The sequence below is a fragment of the Motacilla alba genome, chromosome 3, assembly GCF_015832195.1.
Source record: "Motacilla alba alba isolate MOTALB_02 chromosome 3, Motacilla_alba_V1.0_pri, whole genome shotgun sequence".
In the NCBI taxonomy this organism is placed as follows: domain Eukaryota; kingdom Metazoa; phylum Chordata; class Aves; order Passeriformes; family Motacillidae; genus Motacilla; species Motacilla alba.
In genome coordinates this window covers 104,618,404-104,635,128 of record NC_052018.1, presented here as the reverse complement: position 1 = coordinate 104,635,128, position 16,725 = coordinate 104,618,404, and the positions used below count along the sequence as shown (strand labels likewise).

General features: G+C 51.0%; 1 protein-coding gene across 1 annotated transcript; it reads right to left on the bottom strand.

Moving 5' to 3' along the window:
* Positions 1–321: 321 nt before the first annotated feature.
* Positions 322–16,053, bottom strand: TTL (tubulin tyrosine ligase). Its single transcript, XM_038131421.1, has 7 exons — positions 15,657–16,053; positions 12,013–12,091; positions 10,066–10,298; positions 6,960–7,095; positions 6,598–6,867; positions 5,565–5,708; positions 322–3,353 (listed from the first exon to the last, which is right to left on the bottom strand). The coding sequence occupies exons 1-7, from the start codon at positions 15,811–15,813 to the stop codon at positions 3,236–3,238; spliced, it is 1,137 nt and encodes a 378-aa protein (XP_037987349.1). The 5' UTR covers positions 15,814–16,053; the 3' UTR covers positions 322–3,235.
* Positions 16,054–16,725: the final 672 nt, after the last annotated feature.

Sequence of the window (16,725 nt, the reverse complement as noted above, 5' to 3'; positions counted from 1 at the left end):
CCCCGGAGCCCGCCCCGCAGCTCCGTCCCCCCTGGCAGCGCTCCTCCCGACACGCGCTCCCAGCTCCCGGTCGCCCCGTGCATCCGTGTCACCCGTGCTCCTTCCTCCCGCCCAAGCCACGTGCGGCCCCGGAACAGGAGCCTGGGCATCCACCCATGCCCGTCCCTCTCCGCCGCTTCCGCACGCCTGGAATGCGGAACAGCCCCGCTGCTCCCCAGCTCCCGCCGCTGCCGGGACTGCCCAGGGCGTGAGACCAGTTCCCGGGCTCCTGAGGACTCGGCACCCCAGGGACCCGCTGCCCCAAGGAAACACCGCAGGCCGTGGGGTTTGCATGTTTTAATGATGGTTTAGGAGAGATGTGGATAGATGCGAGCTCACCGCAGAGCGGGAGCTCAGGCATTCGCCAGCCCCACATGCACATGCTGGTGTGAGAGCAGCTGGGCACGTATCCCCATCCTCTCAGCACCAGGGTTTCCCAAGGGCTGCCACAGCAGACACGGTCATGGAGCACGATTATGAACAGCACAGCCTTGCTCTCCTGGGAGAGAGCTGCGTGTGGAGAACAACAAATGCTGGGAGCAGGGACATGCAAGCAGTCCTGAAGGGCACTGGTCACAGTCACCTGGATGAAATCGGCGTTTGAGCCCTTCTTAGACTTGTCCGGCGTTCTCCATGGACTGTGGGTGGCCACCCGATTTCAGCAGAAGCACAACATGACTAACTCGTATGGAACAAGCCACATGGGAGTTACCTGAAACCCAGAGTCCAGTGGGACCAGACCCTGCTGGACAACACAGCCGGAACACCTGGGCCAGAAATTCTTCATGGATGACATGAAGGGACACAACTAAGACTAGAGACATTCTGTGGTATGGTAGGTGTCTTCTGGAAACCCAGCAGTATCCTGGGTGAAAGCTCAGGAAGGAGAGTAAGACCTTTTCTATTGACCTTTTAGCTGAAATAAACTAGAAAACATTTATTGTTGTATATTCCTAAAAAAAGAAACAAACAGTCTCACAGGGGCTTGTGAGCATCACTTGCAAGGTGCACCCATGGCTGCAATGCCCAGGTCTCAGCCACACACACATCCTCTACTCCACCTCATAGCTAGTATTTCGGGCAAAACTTTAGGCACTGTGCTCTCTCTCTGTCCTTTATCATTTACCTTCTGTGCTTTGCTTTGGGGGACACTTTGAGAGAAGGTGGAAAACACACATTTTACTCCAGAGGATGTTGCTTATTCCTGAAAAATCCAGCAAACAGAGGATTCAAGTGTTCCTGAAACACCACCTCCCCCAAGCCCAGCTGGAAAGGCAGGGTATGAATAGCTGCATCGTCTGTGCTTGTGGCTCTACCACCAAGCATTATCTCAACTTCCCTTCTGAGGAGAAGGATGGGTCTAGCACCCCAGAATTTCTTGGTTCATTGTGATGGGGAAAACTTTCTGTTCTCATCTGCCCTAGCGTTTATGAGAGCTCAGCTGTCACCTCAGACACATCCTGGATGAGGGCAGTTGCTGTGAGATCTTCCCACTGCTGGGCAAAAAACATGCAGTTTTGAAGCTCAGCTAAGCTAACATGAAAATGTCAATGGAGATGTGGTGAACTTTGCAAGTTGAGTAACAACCCTTAACAGCCTACACTGAGTTACCACCACACTTCACCTGGACTGCAGTGAAGTTCTGACACCTCTGTGCTACGATAAGGTTGGAAAACCCAACCAATCCTTGCCCCACACCCTTCTCCCTCCTTATCACCCAGCCCCTTCCCGTCAGGATTGTCTGCTGCACGAAGAACTCTGAAATCTCCATCACAAGCAGAGATGAATACACCAAAATGCTAGCTTCTTCTGAGGAGGGCAGAAATTCCATTGCTGATTCACTTCCCAAAACACACAGGCAGCTTGTAATCTCCACAATGTCTTCTTGTTTGTTTGTTATGGGGAACAGGAACTGGTTTCTTTCCATGACCATCTTTCCCTGCCAGAGGGATGTGCTGGGCTCACACTGCAAATTCAAATACACTTCACAAGGTGGGACACACGACAGGGATTTAGGTTATACTTGAAGCAGATGTTAGCTCTGAAATACAGAGATCTCAAGGAATCTAACCTCTCCTTCCCCCCAAAGCACCTGATTTCCCAGATGTGTGGCAAACAGGAACGTCTCTCCTGGTCTACAAAACCTCACCCACCTTGCCCCTAGCTAAGATCAAGTTGTGGACTGTGTTCAGGGCAGAAATTTGTCTAACAGATGAGAATAAAACTGGCTGGAACAAATGGGATCTGGGTAGAAAGATTTCAGGTCCAAGCCTCGAGTAAATCAGGGAGGGGAAATCTGAGAGAAGAGCCTAAATTCATTGCAGTGCCTCAGAAGAAACTGGGATCAGGTTTCTGAGAAACTGGGATCACGTTTCTGCTACTTGAAACGCTCAGCACAAAAGTGATGCTAGAAATCCTACAGCCTGCCAGTGAGCTCTGAGAGGGTGTCTCTACCTCTTTTAAGGAGAATCCAACTGCCTCAGACTGGGACAATCACTGATCCAAATCTCAATAGGAAAAGGGATAGCTATAAATAAAGAAAATCGCCTTCCTTGCTTGGGTTAATTCACCACCTGCAGTTCAGCACCCTTTACCAGCCATTGCCTGGGTGTTCAGCCAACCAGCTTGGAAAATGACCTAAGGAAACTGACTTCTTGGTGTTCCTGGTTTTAGGCACCAGGAGAGCTTGCTCCTTTCTATGTAACAGAGCAGGAACAAAGGAAAGGAGTCACCTATTTGGAGCCGAGCTAAGGCACTAATGATGCAGTAGGTGAGGAAAGGATAAACACAGCGGGAGGAGGACAACTCCATCGTTCTCTCCACTCAATTCCCTTAAAAAACCCAATGTTATCTCTATAGAAAAGGAGGAGCTAATACAGCATTACAGTATCCCTGCTGGGGTTTCATTTTAAGGTTGTTCTGTTGTACTCCCAGAGAGATTTGTTTCAGGTATCAAAGTCACAGGAGCTGTTTCTAAAGTGGATTTTGGTGAATGCAGGCAGAGTTATCTGAGCAGCTCTGGCTCATCACAGCTCTGTGAGGATGCCTGTTTTGTTGTTTTTCCCTGTGGTCTCCCAGAAAATATGAAGCCTGTCTCTATCACTTTTTGGCATGTTAAGTGAGATAAGCCACCAAGCTGTGCTGACCCGAGGGGTGCAGTCTCTCCCTGTTCACAGCGGTGGCAGTTGTGTCATCGTCACAGCTTGATGAAGATCGAGGATGACTGGTTCATCTTCTGCCCGGTGTCACTGAGGGGGAAAACGCTGGAGATGGCTACATCCACAATTCCTTGGCAGAGCTCTGCATACAGCTTCCTAAGAGACGAGAGAAAGAGAGAGAATCAGATACCCAGGCAGGACAAACTAGCAGATGCCTGGCCAGTTTTTATGTTTTTATGTAGAAATGTGCTTTCCCAGCAAGATCTACAAGATCCTATTCCCATTACAAGAAGTTTCAGGGTGGCAAATAGGGGGAGAGCAGTATCTCTCCCACCTCCTCCCTGTTTATGCCAACAAATATCTTCTTTTTCCATGGTGGTAATTCCCAATATTGCTCCCTTTCACAAAGAACCACAAAACCCATTATCTATGTTTACAGTCAGAGGCTCTGGACCCTCAGGCCCCAGACTTGAGTCTCCACAAGATGCAAAGGGGCAGAAAACATCTCAGGGCTCCCTGTACCAGCCTTCCCACTGCACCAGATGCTGTTCACACAGGAACGTGCCCCAGAGGGGCTGCTCTGATGCATTCCTGGTTTGATGAAATGCTGCGCTGGGGTGCAGCTCAGGGGCTTCACAGGACCCTCAGACATGTGGGATGTGTTTCACCATGGCCCAGCTCATGCATAGCAGGATTAGGGAGAAGAGAAACAAGGTGTTCGAGTTAACAACAGTTTTATTTTCTGATGGAGGAAATGCACGTGTAACCTCCCTGAATGTGCTGGCATCTGGCACATATTTAGTACCAAACCTGTTTCTCCAAGGATTAACAATGCCTTTTACTCCATGCCATTGGGGCTATGTGACAGTATTTTTTCAGCTCTGGGAATGTTATTATTTACAGCAACCTTTTTTTTCCCCCTCTTTAAATGGGAGCTGTGTGATACAAGTGCTACAAATAAAAATAACCCTGAACAGGAGAAGTCACAAATAGCCAAAACCTACCTCAGCTGCTTTCAATCTTCCAAGTGCCCAACAAAGCCCTTGCTCTTCCAAGAGGCACAAAACAAACAGGGCACTGCTGCAATCCAAATCCACCCAGCAACAGCCAAATTCTACCCATACAGCGAGACAAGGAGGTGCAAGGCAGTCATTGCACCATGATGCACATTGTGAACAGGGCATCCTGGACACAGAAAGCTCCCCAAGCTCTAGCCCTGAAAAAGCTCCTGAACAAGCTGTCTGGTAGGTTTGACCTGCATTTTTGGTCCACTGTTACTGATGATCTAACCTAATTTAATCAACATCTAATCTGATCAAATTCTAATGCAGTGATGTACAGCCTGTTCTGTTGTTTTTTTGGTTTTTTTTTTGGTTTTTTTTTTTATATGATACAGATGCTCACTTAGCAAAAATTTCTGGTCTCCAGCAGCTGTCTCAGTCATGTAATACAGCCCCTCCTGCTGTGCCTACACAGAGATGTTCATGGCCAGGGCTGTTTGGCTGCTCCAGCCTCCCTGTGGCTGCTGGAAGAAGCTATAACCCGATCTCTGTGATACCAAAAGGGTTAATTCAATTTTTACTGTGCCTGTGAACTCTTAGCAGAGAAACAAGGCATGCAAAATCTGCTTTCCCAGCAAGCATGGCTGGAAGGTAAGAAGACATCTGGCTCAGGAATGCAGGCACAGCCAAAACAAGGACTTAATGTGGGAACCTAGGGAGGGTTTTTTGGTAATGGGCAAATTGTAACATGCATGTAGTGACTGTATATAAGCAAGTGTGTAAAATCACATGGACACATAATGTCAGGAGTTATCCCCTGTGTGATTTGAATAAATTATGCTCTTCTTAACACTAAATTGGTGTTAAGTCTTTATTCCTTAGGTTTTCAGAGATTTGGTAACATCTGCAGCATCCACAGTGTGCTCTGTGGTCCTGCTGCCTGCAAATTTAGTCACTCACTTCCAGCTGCTGCCCTTGATGCTACTCATTTAACATGTGCTCATATAAAGAGCAGCCACCAGTGGTGCCACAACAGAGACTGAGAAACAATCTGACTCCCAAAACATTAAATCTGCAAACATAACTTCAACCCAAGAGTAATAAAAATGACCCAAGTTATATTCAAACCCATTTGTTCAGAAGCCAGGTTAGTGCCCCATCCCACGGGGGAAAGAAGCTGGGGGACACCAAACACAGAGACAAGAGTAATGAACCCAAACTGACTGGCACTTGGAGCAGTGTTAGCCTGGAAAACTCCCTTCCCTTTCTTTCACCTTTTTCACTTGGAGCTGGGACATAGCCATGTTTTGCCTGAGGCATGTGAATGGTGGCATCACAAAGGTGTTACACAACCTGATTTACTCACTGGGCACATGCTGGGGCTCCATTGACTTCTATCAGCCAGACCTTCAGCTCCTCATCCACCATGAAGTCAAAGCCAAAGAGCTGGAAGCTCTGGTAGTGAAGATGCTTCGTGCTGATTGCAGGCTCTATACACATAAGGCAGCTTCTGCGAAGGGAGAAACAGAAACTCGGGGTTAAGGCTGCTGTGGACACATTAAATAAGAGGGGTTGCTCTGGAACTCTCCCCAATTACAAGTCATGTCCAACACATGCCATGGTAACCAGGTCCATGCAAGTGAGATCCCGTGACCGTGAAAATCCATGTGGGGACACCCCTGAGTTAAGTCCCAAAGAGCTGGAGAGCATCCAGCATCCTCCCTCGCCACTGGGTCAGGCAAGCTGAAAAACATGCTGTGCAATGCCACTAAGGGCTGCAGCAGGTCCCCAGGGAACTGCCACTGGACGCTCATTTGCCTTCAAGTCCCTCAAAGATTATGCCACATCTTCTTAGTGCAACTAAGAGCAACGGGGTACTGGCAAAGCAAACTCCTTCATGAAGGACTGCTTTGTCAAGACCTGGATTCTCTGCAGCAGAGAGATCTCTCTCCAGGCACTTTCTATGCCCAGGAAGGAACTGGCTCTTGTGGAATGAGTAAGATGACCTAGGCAACAGCCATGTGCTGCTGCTGGCTGATGGAGGGGGAAGCATCCAGTCTGTACACTTGAGTCCAGCTCCACTTCCCCTCTATAACCTTTATGCCTTTCTTAATCTCAGCCCCTCCCAGCCCTGTCTTTGGACCTGCTCTCTTCCCTTTTCATTCTATCCTTCTCCAGCCACAGCTGGAAAATCGCAGAGACATGGACACATACCACTGAGGCAACAGCACTTACAGAGGTGTCTTCTCATTGAGCAGTGACATGGGGCTATTTATGGCCTTATCCTAAATTCATGCAATTGAAACCCTTTCCTTCTTGCTCTGCTTCCCCAGCTGTGTCCATACACACTCCCGGTCCCTGAAGGGTTTTGCTCTCCTCAGCAGCAGGCAGCTGGCTACCTTATTATGTGTTTGATTTGCAGTAAGATGCTGTTCTCAAGCGTTGTGTTCAGGGCATCCATCAGATACTGGTTGAACTCCTCGAAGAACATTTCATTTCCTTCCTCATACCGCCCGTAGTTTTTGGAATATTCCTTCTGAATGCAGTGATTGGTCAAGTGGCAGGTTTTGTCCTGGAAATTAGCACTGTTATATGGTTCGGAAGAGGTCCGCAGGACACCCTCTCTGTAGAGGTAGATATTATATTGATGATCCACGAGAACCCAGCTCCTGGGGGACAGGAGAACAAACTCTAGTCTCAGTGGCTCCCAAAGAAACAGCATGAACAGGAAAACTGGTATTACAAAGGCAGAAAAGGTTACCTGATGTCAAACTTGCGATGCCCTGGCTCTAAAAGTAGAGGATTCTCCAGGTATTTCTGAATCACGTGCACTTGTCCCTGCTCATCGATGAAGTCCAGGAGCTCTGCAGCCTCTGAAGAAATCAGGATCCCTTCCCCTGGCACAGAAAATTGAAGACAAAATTAGGTAGACGATCCTTCTACCTTTGCTGGAGCTTTTTCAGGCCCCAAGTGACACACAAGAACCCGTGGCCCTGGGCTCAGCCAGTGCCCAAGCAATGCCACAGTCACTCCACGGCAATGACTGTGTGGAGGGATCACTTCCTTGCCATCCCCAGAAACCAGGCCTGATGCAAATGGGAATCAAGGGGATCTGACAGGGCACAGCCTGCCCAGGGCATCTCTGCAGGGGGGTGGCTGTTGAGGTGTGAGGAGATGCACAGCAGACAGGGACCTGGGCAAGCAGTGAGGCAGCTGCTTTGGCTCTTGGGGGCATTCTGGTTTCTTTTATTTTAATTCTTAAATTTTTTTAATGTAGGCTTGGCAGGGGTAAGAGGATGTGGTGGTGCTTGTATTTGGCACTTGACAAATTTGGTTTAGTTTTTCCATGGTTTTCAGCAGTTTAGAGAGAAAAGGGAGTTTGGAACATTTTCTGTAAAGATTTTTGCCTTTCTTTTTTATTTGGGGAGGGAGGTTTGTGGGGTTTTTTATCCCAGACTCAAGGCTTTCTTTCCCTGTCTGGCTCTCTGGCTGCCAGAGGCAGTCACACATGCACACTTGTGCAGTGCTGCCCTGCTCACTGAATTCATTTAAGTCATTGTTAAAATCATTGCTGAATAAGGAAAAGTACTATTTTAAATTGCTCATCCATGTACTCAGTGTTCCTGCTGTGGAAGCCCTTCATTAAAAAAATGAACTGTGCCATTTAAACACTCCCACATTTTGGCTGAAGCTGTCACTGTTCATCTCTTGCAAGAGTCCAAATAGCAAACTTCTGTTGCAGAGCACTGAAGAGAGACCATTTTCCTTCTGGGATTTCATAAAGGAATGGCATGGTGCCATGAGGGATGAACCAGGTAAAGTTATCAAACCCTCCTCTGGCACTATGCCCGTTCTTGAGGTATTAGTTTTCTGGACTAAACCTGATTACTTTGTCTTAATTTTGTGCTGAGTGTTTTTGAGGAAATACTGTGCAAAAAAAATCCCACTCTTCAAGAGGGCATCAAAGGGGTAAGAGGTTTGAAGCACAGGCAGGGTTTGACAGGATCATCCAACAAAAAATGCTCCTAGCTGTGATTTCTGAAGGTTGGTGTCAGCACAGCCCTGCAGGTACTCCCACTGCTCCATCCTCTGCTCAGCTTTCCAGCCCTACTGTCCTCCCATTCATCCCAGCACCTTCCACTGAAAGGAAGCCTGAAATTAAAGTATCTTTCTCACCCATCATTTATGCAGAGGGCAAGATTTTTTTAGTCTCCTGCTCACAGCAGAGCAAGGCAGAACCTTGCACTGGCACAACTTCAGGCTGTGCACTGGGGAAAGGAGGGAAACAACATCCCTAAGCCAGCAAAGCTGCTGCAGTGGGAGATCAGCAGGCACCTGCTCCACACTGGACAGATGGCAAACCAAGGGGAGGGTCAGCTTGACTGTGCACCCAGGCAGCAGCCCAGTGAGGCAGCAAAGCAGCTTATGAGGGGCAGCTGTCAGAGAAAACACCAAAACCTCCAGCCACAGCTGCAAACACTTAAAACATTTGAGTCAGGGCATCCTAAACCTTGAATTTTCCTGTTACTGATGGATGACTAAGCTTCTGTTAGACCTGTCCCAAGACAAGGGCTGTGCCTGAGCTGTATCTTTCTTGGTAATTAGCATGAACAAGCTTTCTTCTTCATCAGAAGTAATCCTGAGACGTATAAAACTTCCCTCTAGAAGATTACCATGAGACTCTGCTTTCCACTTTAATTTGCAGCAGCACAGTGATGAATACAAAAGGCTACTCTGCTTTAGTGCAGAAAAGATGGGATCACATGTGCATGTGTTCTGAAGAGTCTGAACCTGCTCAGCCTGCAGCAGACCACAGCAACTCCCTTTCCAAATGCCCAGATGGATTTTTTTTGCCAGTTTACCACACAGAAACACATTCTCACACTGGCACAACAAAAGGACTCATCTGCCCTTCGTTCCTCATGAAAACAAGGATACTCTTCCAATTCTTCTTGGTGACAAAGCCAAGAGAGCAGAACAGAGAGGGAAGCTAAAGGTGTAAAGGACAGTTTTATCATGTAGCCTCCCTGCAGCCAGCTCTGGCTTTCACATTCTCTTTTTTGCGAGGCTGCATGCAAAGTGACTCTGCAAACATGAGTAACATGTTCTCTCTGAAAAGACCAGGTCCTTCCTCAGGCTGGGCTCTGCTGCACACACGGCAAGGTTAAGTTTTTAAACACAGCCATTCTAATAATGTGCCCATGATAACACCCTAACACCATAACCATAACTTATTTCTGCAGAATGAGAGATGGAATGCCCCTGGAAGAAGGAAGGACACATTATCACTCGGGTATCTGTTATCCTATTCAGATTAAATGGACAGACAGACACTGTATTGATTGTCTTTGCTCTGGTACCTTCCCCTGAGGCTTGGATGCAATTGTGACGTACTGAGTTCGTGGCTGCTCAGTGTGACCATGGGCAGGCCACTGGTACCAGGCACATGAGGCTGGCTAAAAGACGAGCAGGATTTTCACCCAGGAGAAGGCGAGTTAAGCTGCAGCACGGGGAGCTGGGCTCCTCGCCCTTGAAGGCTACTGTCCTGCCTGCTGACTGCCTCCCTGTATCCTGGTCTGCTCCCTCTAACCCGCTCTCCACATTCCCCTTACTTGCTGGTCCCTGCTGCCTTCTCCCCACAGCACGTTCCCACATTTTGAGGTGCATGTGTAGAGAAGTGGAGGCCCTTTCACTGCCGTGCATGTCCTAGGTAGCACGTGCACACCACACTGCTTGTCTGGCATGGCCAGTGAAGCCCTTCAAAGACAGACCACACATCAGCTCGGCTCAGCCAAACCCTGTGGCCCTACAGATCACGTAAAGAGCGAGGAATAATGAGAAACAGCTCCTGGTGCTGGAGAATGAACCTTTGGCACCAGCTGAGGACTTGGCTATCCACACGTTGCCTTCTTTGCCTTCCCGCCGCCTGTTGTAAGCTGCCAGGAACACTTCCCGCTCGTCTGTCCTGGAGTTGTTTATGAGATGGCGAATTCCATTCTGTGCTGGAGCCACCGGGGTCTTCAAGTTTGTTGGGTAAATCACATATGACTCAGGGAACCACGTGCAGGACTCCGATAGCTCAGGGCTTGTCTTGATTAGCCTGGGTGAAGAGAGACAGGCTGTTAATCTCTGGAGTGTCCCCACCTGCATGGGGCTTATTTAATAAGGAAAAATCATCATTAACTGGGCTCTTCTGCTTGATGATGAATGGCAGCTTATGGATAGTCTGTGCTAAATTATCCTGTTTTCCTTAGACCCTTGAAATTAGGGTTTTCCTAAAGATATCACATCATGGCAACCCCAGCCCACAGCAAAGCACTACTCTTTGAACCAGACCCTGCATGCTTTCATTAAACATTTTACTGACACCATGGATACCATGAAACTAACAGCTGAGATGTTTCCACACAACTAAAGCTGGTGGTGCATTCCCTGCATCATCCCTGCACAAGGGAACTGAGGAGGTATTTTTGCTGACATGGCTCAGGGCAGGAAAGATGCTGTGATCACAGCTGGAAAAAGGAAAGCCAGAGCAGTAATGCTCTCTGTGCTGATGCTTAGCCCTTGATCCCATTCCCACTGAGATCGGACCAGGTGTCCCAGCTGTGTATGAAGACCACCAGGAAGCCACAGAAAGCAAGGGCACAGTCATATGTTTCACATCCCAAGGTGTCTGGAATCCCTTGGGCACATCTCTGCTACCAGCAATGTCTGGAGACAGCAGCAAATTCCTCTTCGCAGAGCTCAGGCCTGTTTTCTTTCAAAGTCAAGGGAGCTGCCTGCCTCTCCAAATGCCTGTGCTTTGCTTAAAGCCAAAAGCAGAGCTCATGAGGTGCTGACTCTCTGTGCATTTGTGCCTCTCTGTTGAGATGGCAGTGAGTCAGTGGCACTTTGGGAGCCCTGAGGAATGTCGTTTGTTGCCCTGTGGGTTCCTAAGTACCTTGATGCATGGTTGCCCCTATAGTTATAAAAAGGTCAGCCAAGCTGCAGGATATAAAAACAGGTATGCAAGTGCTTTCAGCACTCCAGGTAGCAGGCTAAAGAGGAATTCATCTGAGGAGTGCTCCAAGTGCTTGTTTAAAAGTACTCTGCCACTTTCTGACAAACACCATCACCACTGCCAGGAAAGCAACTGGGAAGAGGCTTTTTGCAGAGGAAGGAGAGGCCTTGGATCAGCACACACAGTCTGCAGGACTGCATCAGTGAGAGGCAGCACAGACTGTAATGGGCAATCGAATTGCCGAAGGAGACCAAGAGCTCTGACATAAAGATACTCTAGTGAGAGCAGAGTTTGCACAGGGACAGGGTTATTTACCATGAAAGTTCATCCACATTTCCCCAGGAGACCCTGGCATGGCAGGTCATGCAGAAATAACTCCCAGAGCTCTTCCTGGAGATGTCTCCAAGCATTTGTTTGACCAACAAATCTGATTAGCTAAAGGCACATTAGTGTCTCTTCTCTGTATGAAACAGAGAATAAAAGGAGAAGGTTTTAATTAAATGTCTACAAGGAAAAAGAGCAGATTCGTTTGGGTTTCTTTTCCCTTTTGATTTGGCTCTAATCTGATTGAATACACTCTATGGTTTCAAGTAGATAGAACTCAGTGGAAATGGCATTTCCCCCGAGGTTACAGAGAGCCCTTTGTGCACACGAGCAGCTCCAGACACCAGCCCAGGAGTCTGAAGACAGCACATGCTAAGACACTCCCAGGGCAGCTGTTGTGTGAAACACCCTCCAAACAGGTTCAACACTCAGCAAGGGTTAGAAGAGAAGCTTCTGCCAAGCCCATCTAACATTTCAGTGAATTTCTTACTTCACCAGAGATGCTTTGCGGCACAGCTTGTCTGCTCCCCTGTAGTAATTCACCAGCTGCACGAGTCCAGGTTCATGGCCTAAGAAGGGGAAACAGAGGTCAGACAAACTCCTCAATGAACAAAGGCAAAACAGCTGCTTGGTGCAAAGGACCTGTGCAGTAGGGGAAAAAAAAGGAGGCTGTTTCCTTGCCCTGCATTACAGAAACAGGTTGTAAACTGGTACCGGTCCCTGTGGTTTCTTTCATTCAGTTACAAAAAACCATGCAGTCACCCACTTGTTTTTAATCTGACACATCCATCTTGCAAAGGAAAATAATTTTTTTTCCTAATTCACACTGGGAACTGGCAGGTGTTCTCCATCTGCTGGTGTAAGCTTTTAAGAACCAAGATTTCAGTTACTCTTAAATACAGGTGGAGGATGCAGGGAAACACACCCTGACACAAAGATCACACTTAGCAAAGGGCCTTTTTAATTTGTCATGTACAGCACGACTCCCTCTTGGGCCTGATACCACAAAGCACTGGGAAACACTGAAAGACTTGGAGTCTTGCTTCTTTCTGGCAGTTTGCAACAAGACCTGTTGGACACTTGAGGTGAGAAGGAACCTCTGGGAGTCTCTGCTCCAACCTCTTGTCCAAAGTCTGAGCATCTCTAAAGTCAGATATGACTTCTCTAAGTCCTTGTCCCAGTGCTTGGCTGTCAGCCTGTGTCCCTTCCTATAGTAACTCCAGATGTTTAAGCCCTTCTTGCACTGGAAAGTCCCAAACTGGCCCCAGTATCCAGCTGTGGCCCCAGCACTGACAGAGTGCTAAGCAGAGGGGTCCCTCCTTACCAACACTGGACTCCACACCACAGCCTGCCTGCTTTTACCTTTTCACACGACAGAAACACTTGTGCTCAGCTGGAAGCTCTCTGAGAAGGACCAGAATCCTGAAAAAGGATTTAGGGTTTTACTTATCCTCCTTGGTGTCTGCCTGGGAAAAAAGGCCTGGAGCAGACATTACCTTAAACACCAGGCAGCTGCAAGATCACAGAGAGTGAATATCTATTTTCAGCCTGAAAGTCACTTCCCTGACCTGGGTCACTTTTATTCACAAATCTTTAAATACAAGATAGCTGAAAACCATCCTGCAGAAAAGATCTGTAACTTCAGGCACTTCAAGGTGCAGCCAGCACAGGCAGGTTTTTTTTTTACTGAAAAGAAAATAATAAAACCCCTCAAATTTTCTGTTTCCAGTTTATCCTGGGAAGATGCATTTCACTGGGCTCCTGAGCATTGCCATGGAGCAGTGGGCCGCAACAGAGAGATGGGTGGCCAGCAAAGAGGGACCACAAGGCAGCAAGGGAAACTTCTGGGGCATGTTGTGAGGTCTGTAGCATGCATTTAGTGGGATCAAAAAGCTGCCAAGGCACTGACCAAAGTGGCAATCCTCTCCTGGCCAGCAGAGCATAGAGCCCAGCATCCCCTGCTACATGAGGCCTCCGCAGCCTCTTCCTCCTTTCCATCCCCTCAGCACAAACAGCTTTTCTCCTAGATGAGGACACAGCTTAAGAGCACAATCCCCCAGGAATTAGGTTATCAGTGAGAGCTACAGAGGTCCCTGCAGCTGGGCAGAAGCAGTGGTGCATGCTGAGAGTCCCCACTTCTCTCCATGATCCAGCTTAGGCCCTGAGTAATGCAAATCCCTACAGTTCCCTGAATTAATGTCTGCTTCCACTGAGTAGAGCCCTTAGGAAAACCAAGCCAGCTTTGATGCAACAGTTGCTCAGGAAGATGAACCAAAGAAGACAGAGCTTTTTGGAAAATGCACCAAAATAACCATGTTATTTTTGGTCTGACTGATTTCAGGCAACCAGTTCCTGCTATAGGAGGATGGTTTAAAGATGCCAGTGCCAAAGCATGGCCCCTCTCCATGGGTTATAGACATGTCTTGGCTGTGAGAAATGGTTTGAGTTTTTGGGCATCCCATGGCAACCCATGCAGAAGGACTCAGGGAAGCTCTTCCATCACCCCAGGACACTTTTAGAGGATGGAAGGGTTTAGTTAGAGATGGCCACAAGCCCACCAGCTGGATGTGCTGTGCATGCCTGCTCTCAAGGAACTGCACTCGTTCTGCAATGAGGCCTGATGCTCACAGGTCCTCCATGCTGGGCGAGTTAAAGCACAGGACCGCCTGCTGTGCCTGCTGCAAGCACATGAGAGCATCCTCACTGCCTGAGCCTCTCCCAGTGCTTCTCTGCCTGCTGCAGACACCTCGACACCGGGAGGTGACCAGATGGCACTGCCATGTGATGGGGGCTTTCCACTCACAAACGTGAGGGAGACAAGGGAGAGGTGCTGGAACTGGTGGCTTGCAAATTGTTAAGAGCAGTCAGAGATGGGTCTCTGCTGCAAGAAAGGGGCTGCAAAGCCATCTTGCACCAGAGCTGCTGGAGTGAGGGAGCTCTGCCTGTTTTGATGCTTCTGCAGCCAGAAGCAGTGCTGCAAAATCACCCCAGAAAGAAAGAAACCAGGGCCAAGATGACAGTGCAGCCCCGCTCCCTGCCACGCCCTGCAACACTGCCAGTGCCTGGCTTGGCTCTCCTGCTTGTGGGCACTCTCCCTCCCTGCTCCTGGGCTCTGCACCATCCAGCAGGGCAGAGGGCCAGGGTGGCCGTGCCATGGGACAGCAGTGAGCATGGCAGGCAGGGGACAAACCTACACAGGGCAGCTCCCAGAGCCCTGCATGCTGGCAGGTTGACAGTGGGGGTCAGGCAGCAGGGAAAAAAGTGGTGGGGCAGGGGTTGTAGGGGGCCCTACACACACGGAATTACCGACACCCTGCTCCGGGCAGGGATATCGACGTCACCCTCACCGAGCCCTGCAGAGGCACATCCCCACCAGCCTCAGCTCTGGAGCGAAGGTTTGAACGTGCCTGGCTTAGACGTGTTCCGCCTCCTGTCTCAAGCAGCACAAACACCCCCACGCCACTTCAGCTCAGCGCCGCAGTGTCCCTGCCCGGCAGCAGCCAGGGGATGACACCGGAACCACCGCGACCCCACAGAGGCACGCCGCTGGTGGGAATGCCCCGCAGCGGTGCCAAGGGCCCCAAGGGCACTGCTGCAGGCCACGGAAGGCAGTCCTGGGCTGCACCCGGAGCGGGGCCGGAACCCTCAGCTCTGCCGCATGCCACAGGGGGGGTCTCCGGGTGACCCTCGTGTCACCCCCCCCCCCCCGCCCTTCCCCCTGCTTCACCACACCGCAAGCTGGGCGGGGTGTCTGAGGGGGCCCCGGTGAAATCACCCAGCGGGAGCTTGGGAAGAGGATCCTTCCAGCCCCGGCTGGCGCCAGCAGGGCCCGCAGCGAGCCGGCTGCGCGGAGACCCCGCGGGGCCTGAGCTTTGTCTGGGCGCCGGAGGCCGGGGCGGCCGCCGAGCGGCGGGGACAGCGACAGGGTAACAGGGCGGGGAGCGGGGCCGGCGGGCACCGCCTCCCGAGCCGCGGGGGCTCCGCCGGGGCGCGCCCCGCCCGTGCCCGCAGCCACCCGCGGGGACGCTGCCCTGCGGCGGGGGACACCGGCGACGGGAGGGCACAGCCGCAGCCACGGACCGAAGGGGAGCAGGGAGCGCCGGGCGCGGCTGCCGGCGCGGGGAGGACCCTTACCCAGCCTGCCGAAGGGGAGCCGGTTCCTCTCGCCCAGCATCAGGTTGAAGCGGGGGTTGTCCCTGCGGAGGCGCCGCCACTGCCCGCTGGCCAGCAGCAGCCGGCTCACCTCGGCGTACACGCTGCTGCCCTCGTCCCGCACCACGAAGGTGTACATGGCGGCGGGGCGGGGGGGAAGGGGCTCCCCGCCCTACCCCCGGCGGCTCATGGGGCCCCGCCGCAGCCCAGGCAGGGCCCTGCGCGGCCGCCGCCGCCCGGCCCGGCTCCGCATGGCCGGGGCCGCCGCCCCCGCGCTCCGCCCGAGAGCCTGCCCAGGCGGCGGCTGACCCGGAACCAGAACCGCCCTCCTAATCCCGATCCCGATCCGACTCCTGCTCCTGCTCCTCCCCGCCCCGTTACGCCTTGCAGCCGCCAGGGGCGGGGCCACGCGCCCGCTAGGGGCCGGGCCAGCGTGTCCGCGGTGTGACAGCGGCCGGAGTCTGTCACCGGCCGGGATCTGTCCCTGGCCCCGCTGCTCCCCGGTGTGACACCGGCCGGGATCTGTCACTGCCCGGGTTCTGTCACCGCCCGGGATCTGTCACCGCCCGGGTTCTGTCACCGGCCCCGCCGCTCCCCGGTGTGACACCGGCCGGGGTGTTCCCTGTCATCCGCTCCGCTCCGGTGCTCAGGGCCCCCGGGGGATGCTCACCCCCAGCTGTGGGTGCTGTGCACGAGTCCCGAGCCTGCAGCTCAGCTCTGAGCCAGTAGATCTCCTCCTTCCTAATCCATTTGACTCTTCCAATTACTTCTTATCTTCTCCTACATTGCTACCTAATTTGATCTTATGGAAAGGTCTTGTTTGTAACCATCACTTCTGCCTTCCTCACAAACAAACCTGCAGCAGACCAAGGGTATCTCACAAATTCAAAACCTGGAAGTCAGAGTTCCTCCCCAGAACAGATCAGGTTTGTCTTAACAAACCTATCAATAATGAAAATTCTGAGGTTTGGAGTTGGTTAATGTCCTGTTTTTCCTACAGACACTCTATGAGTAATGACATCAGCATTGCATACTCTAGCTGGTTGCTATA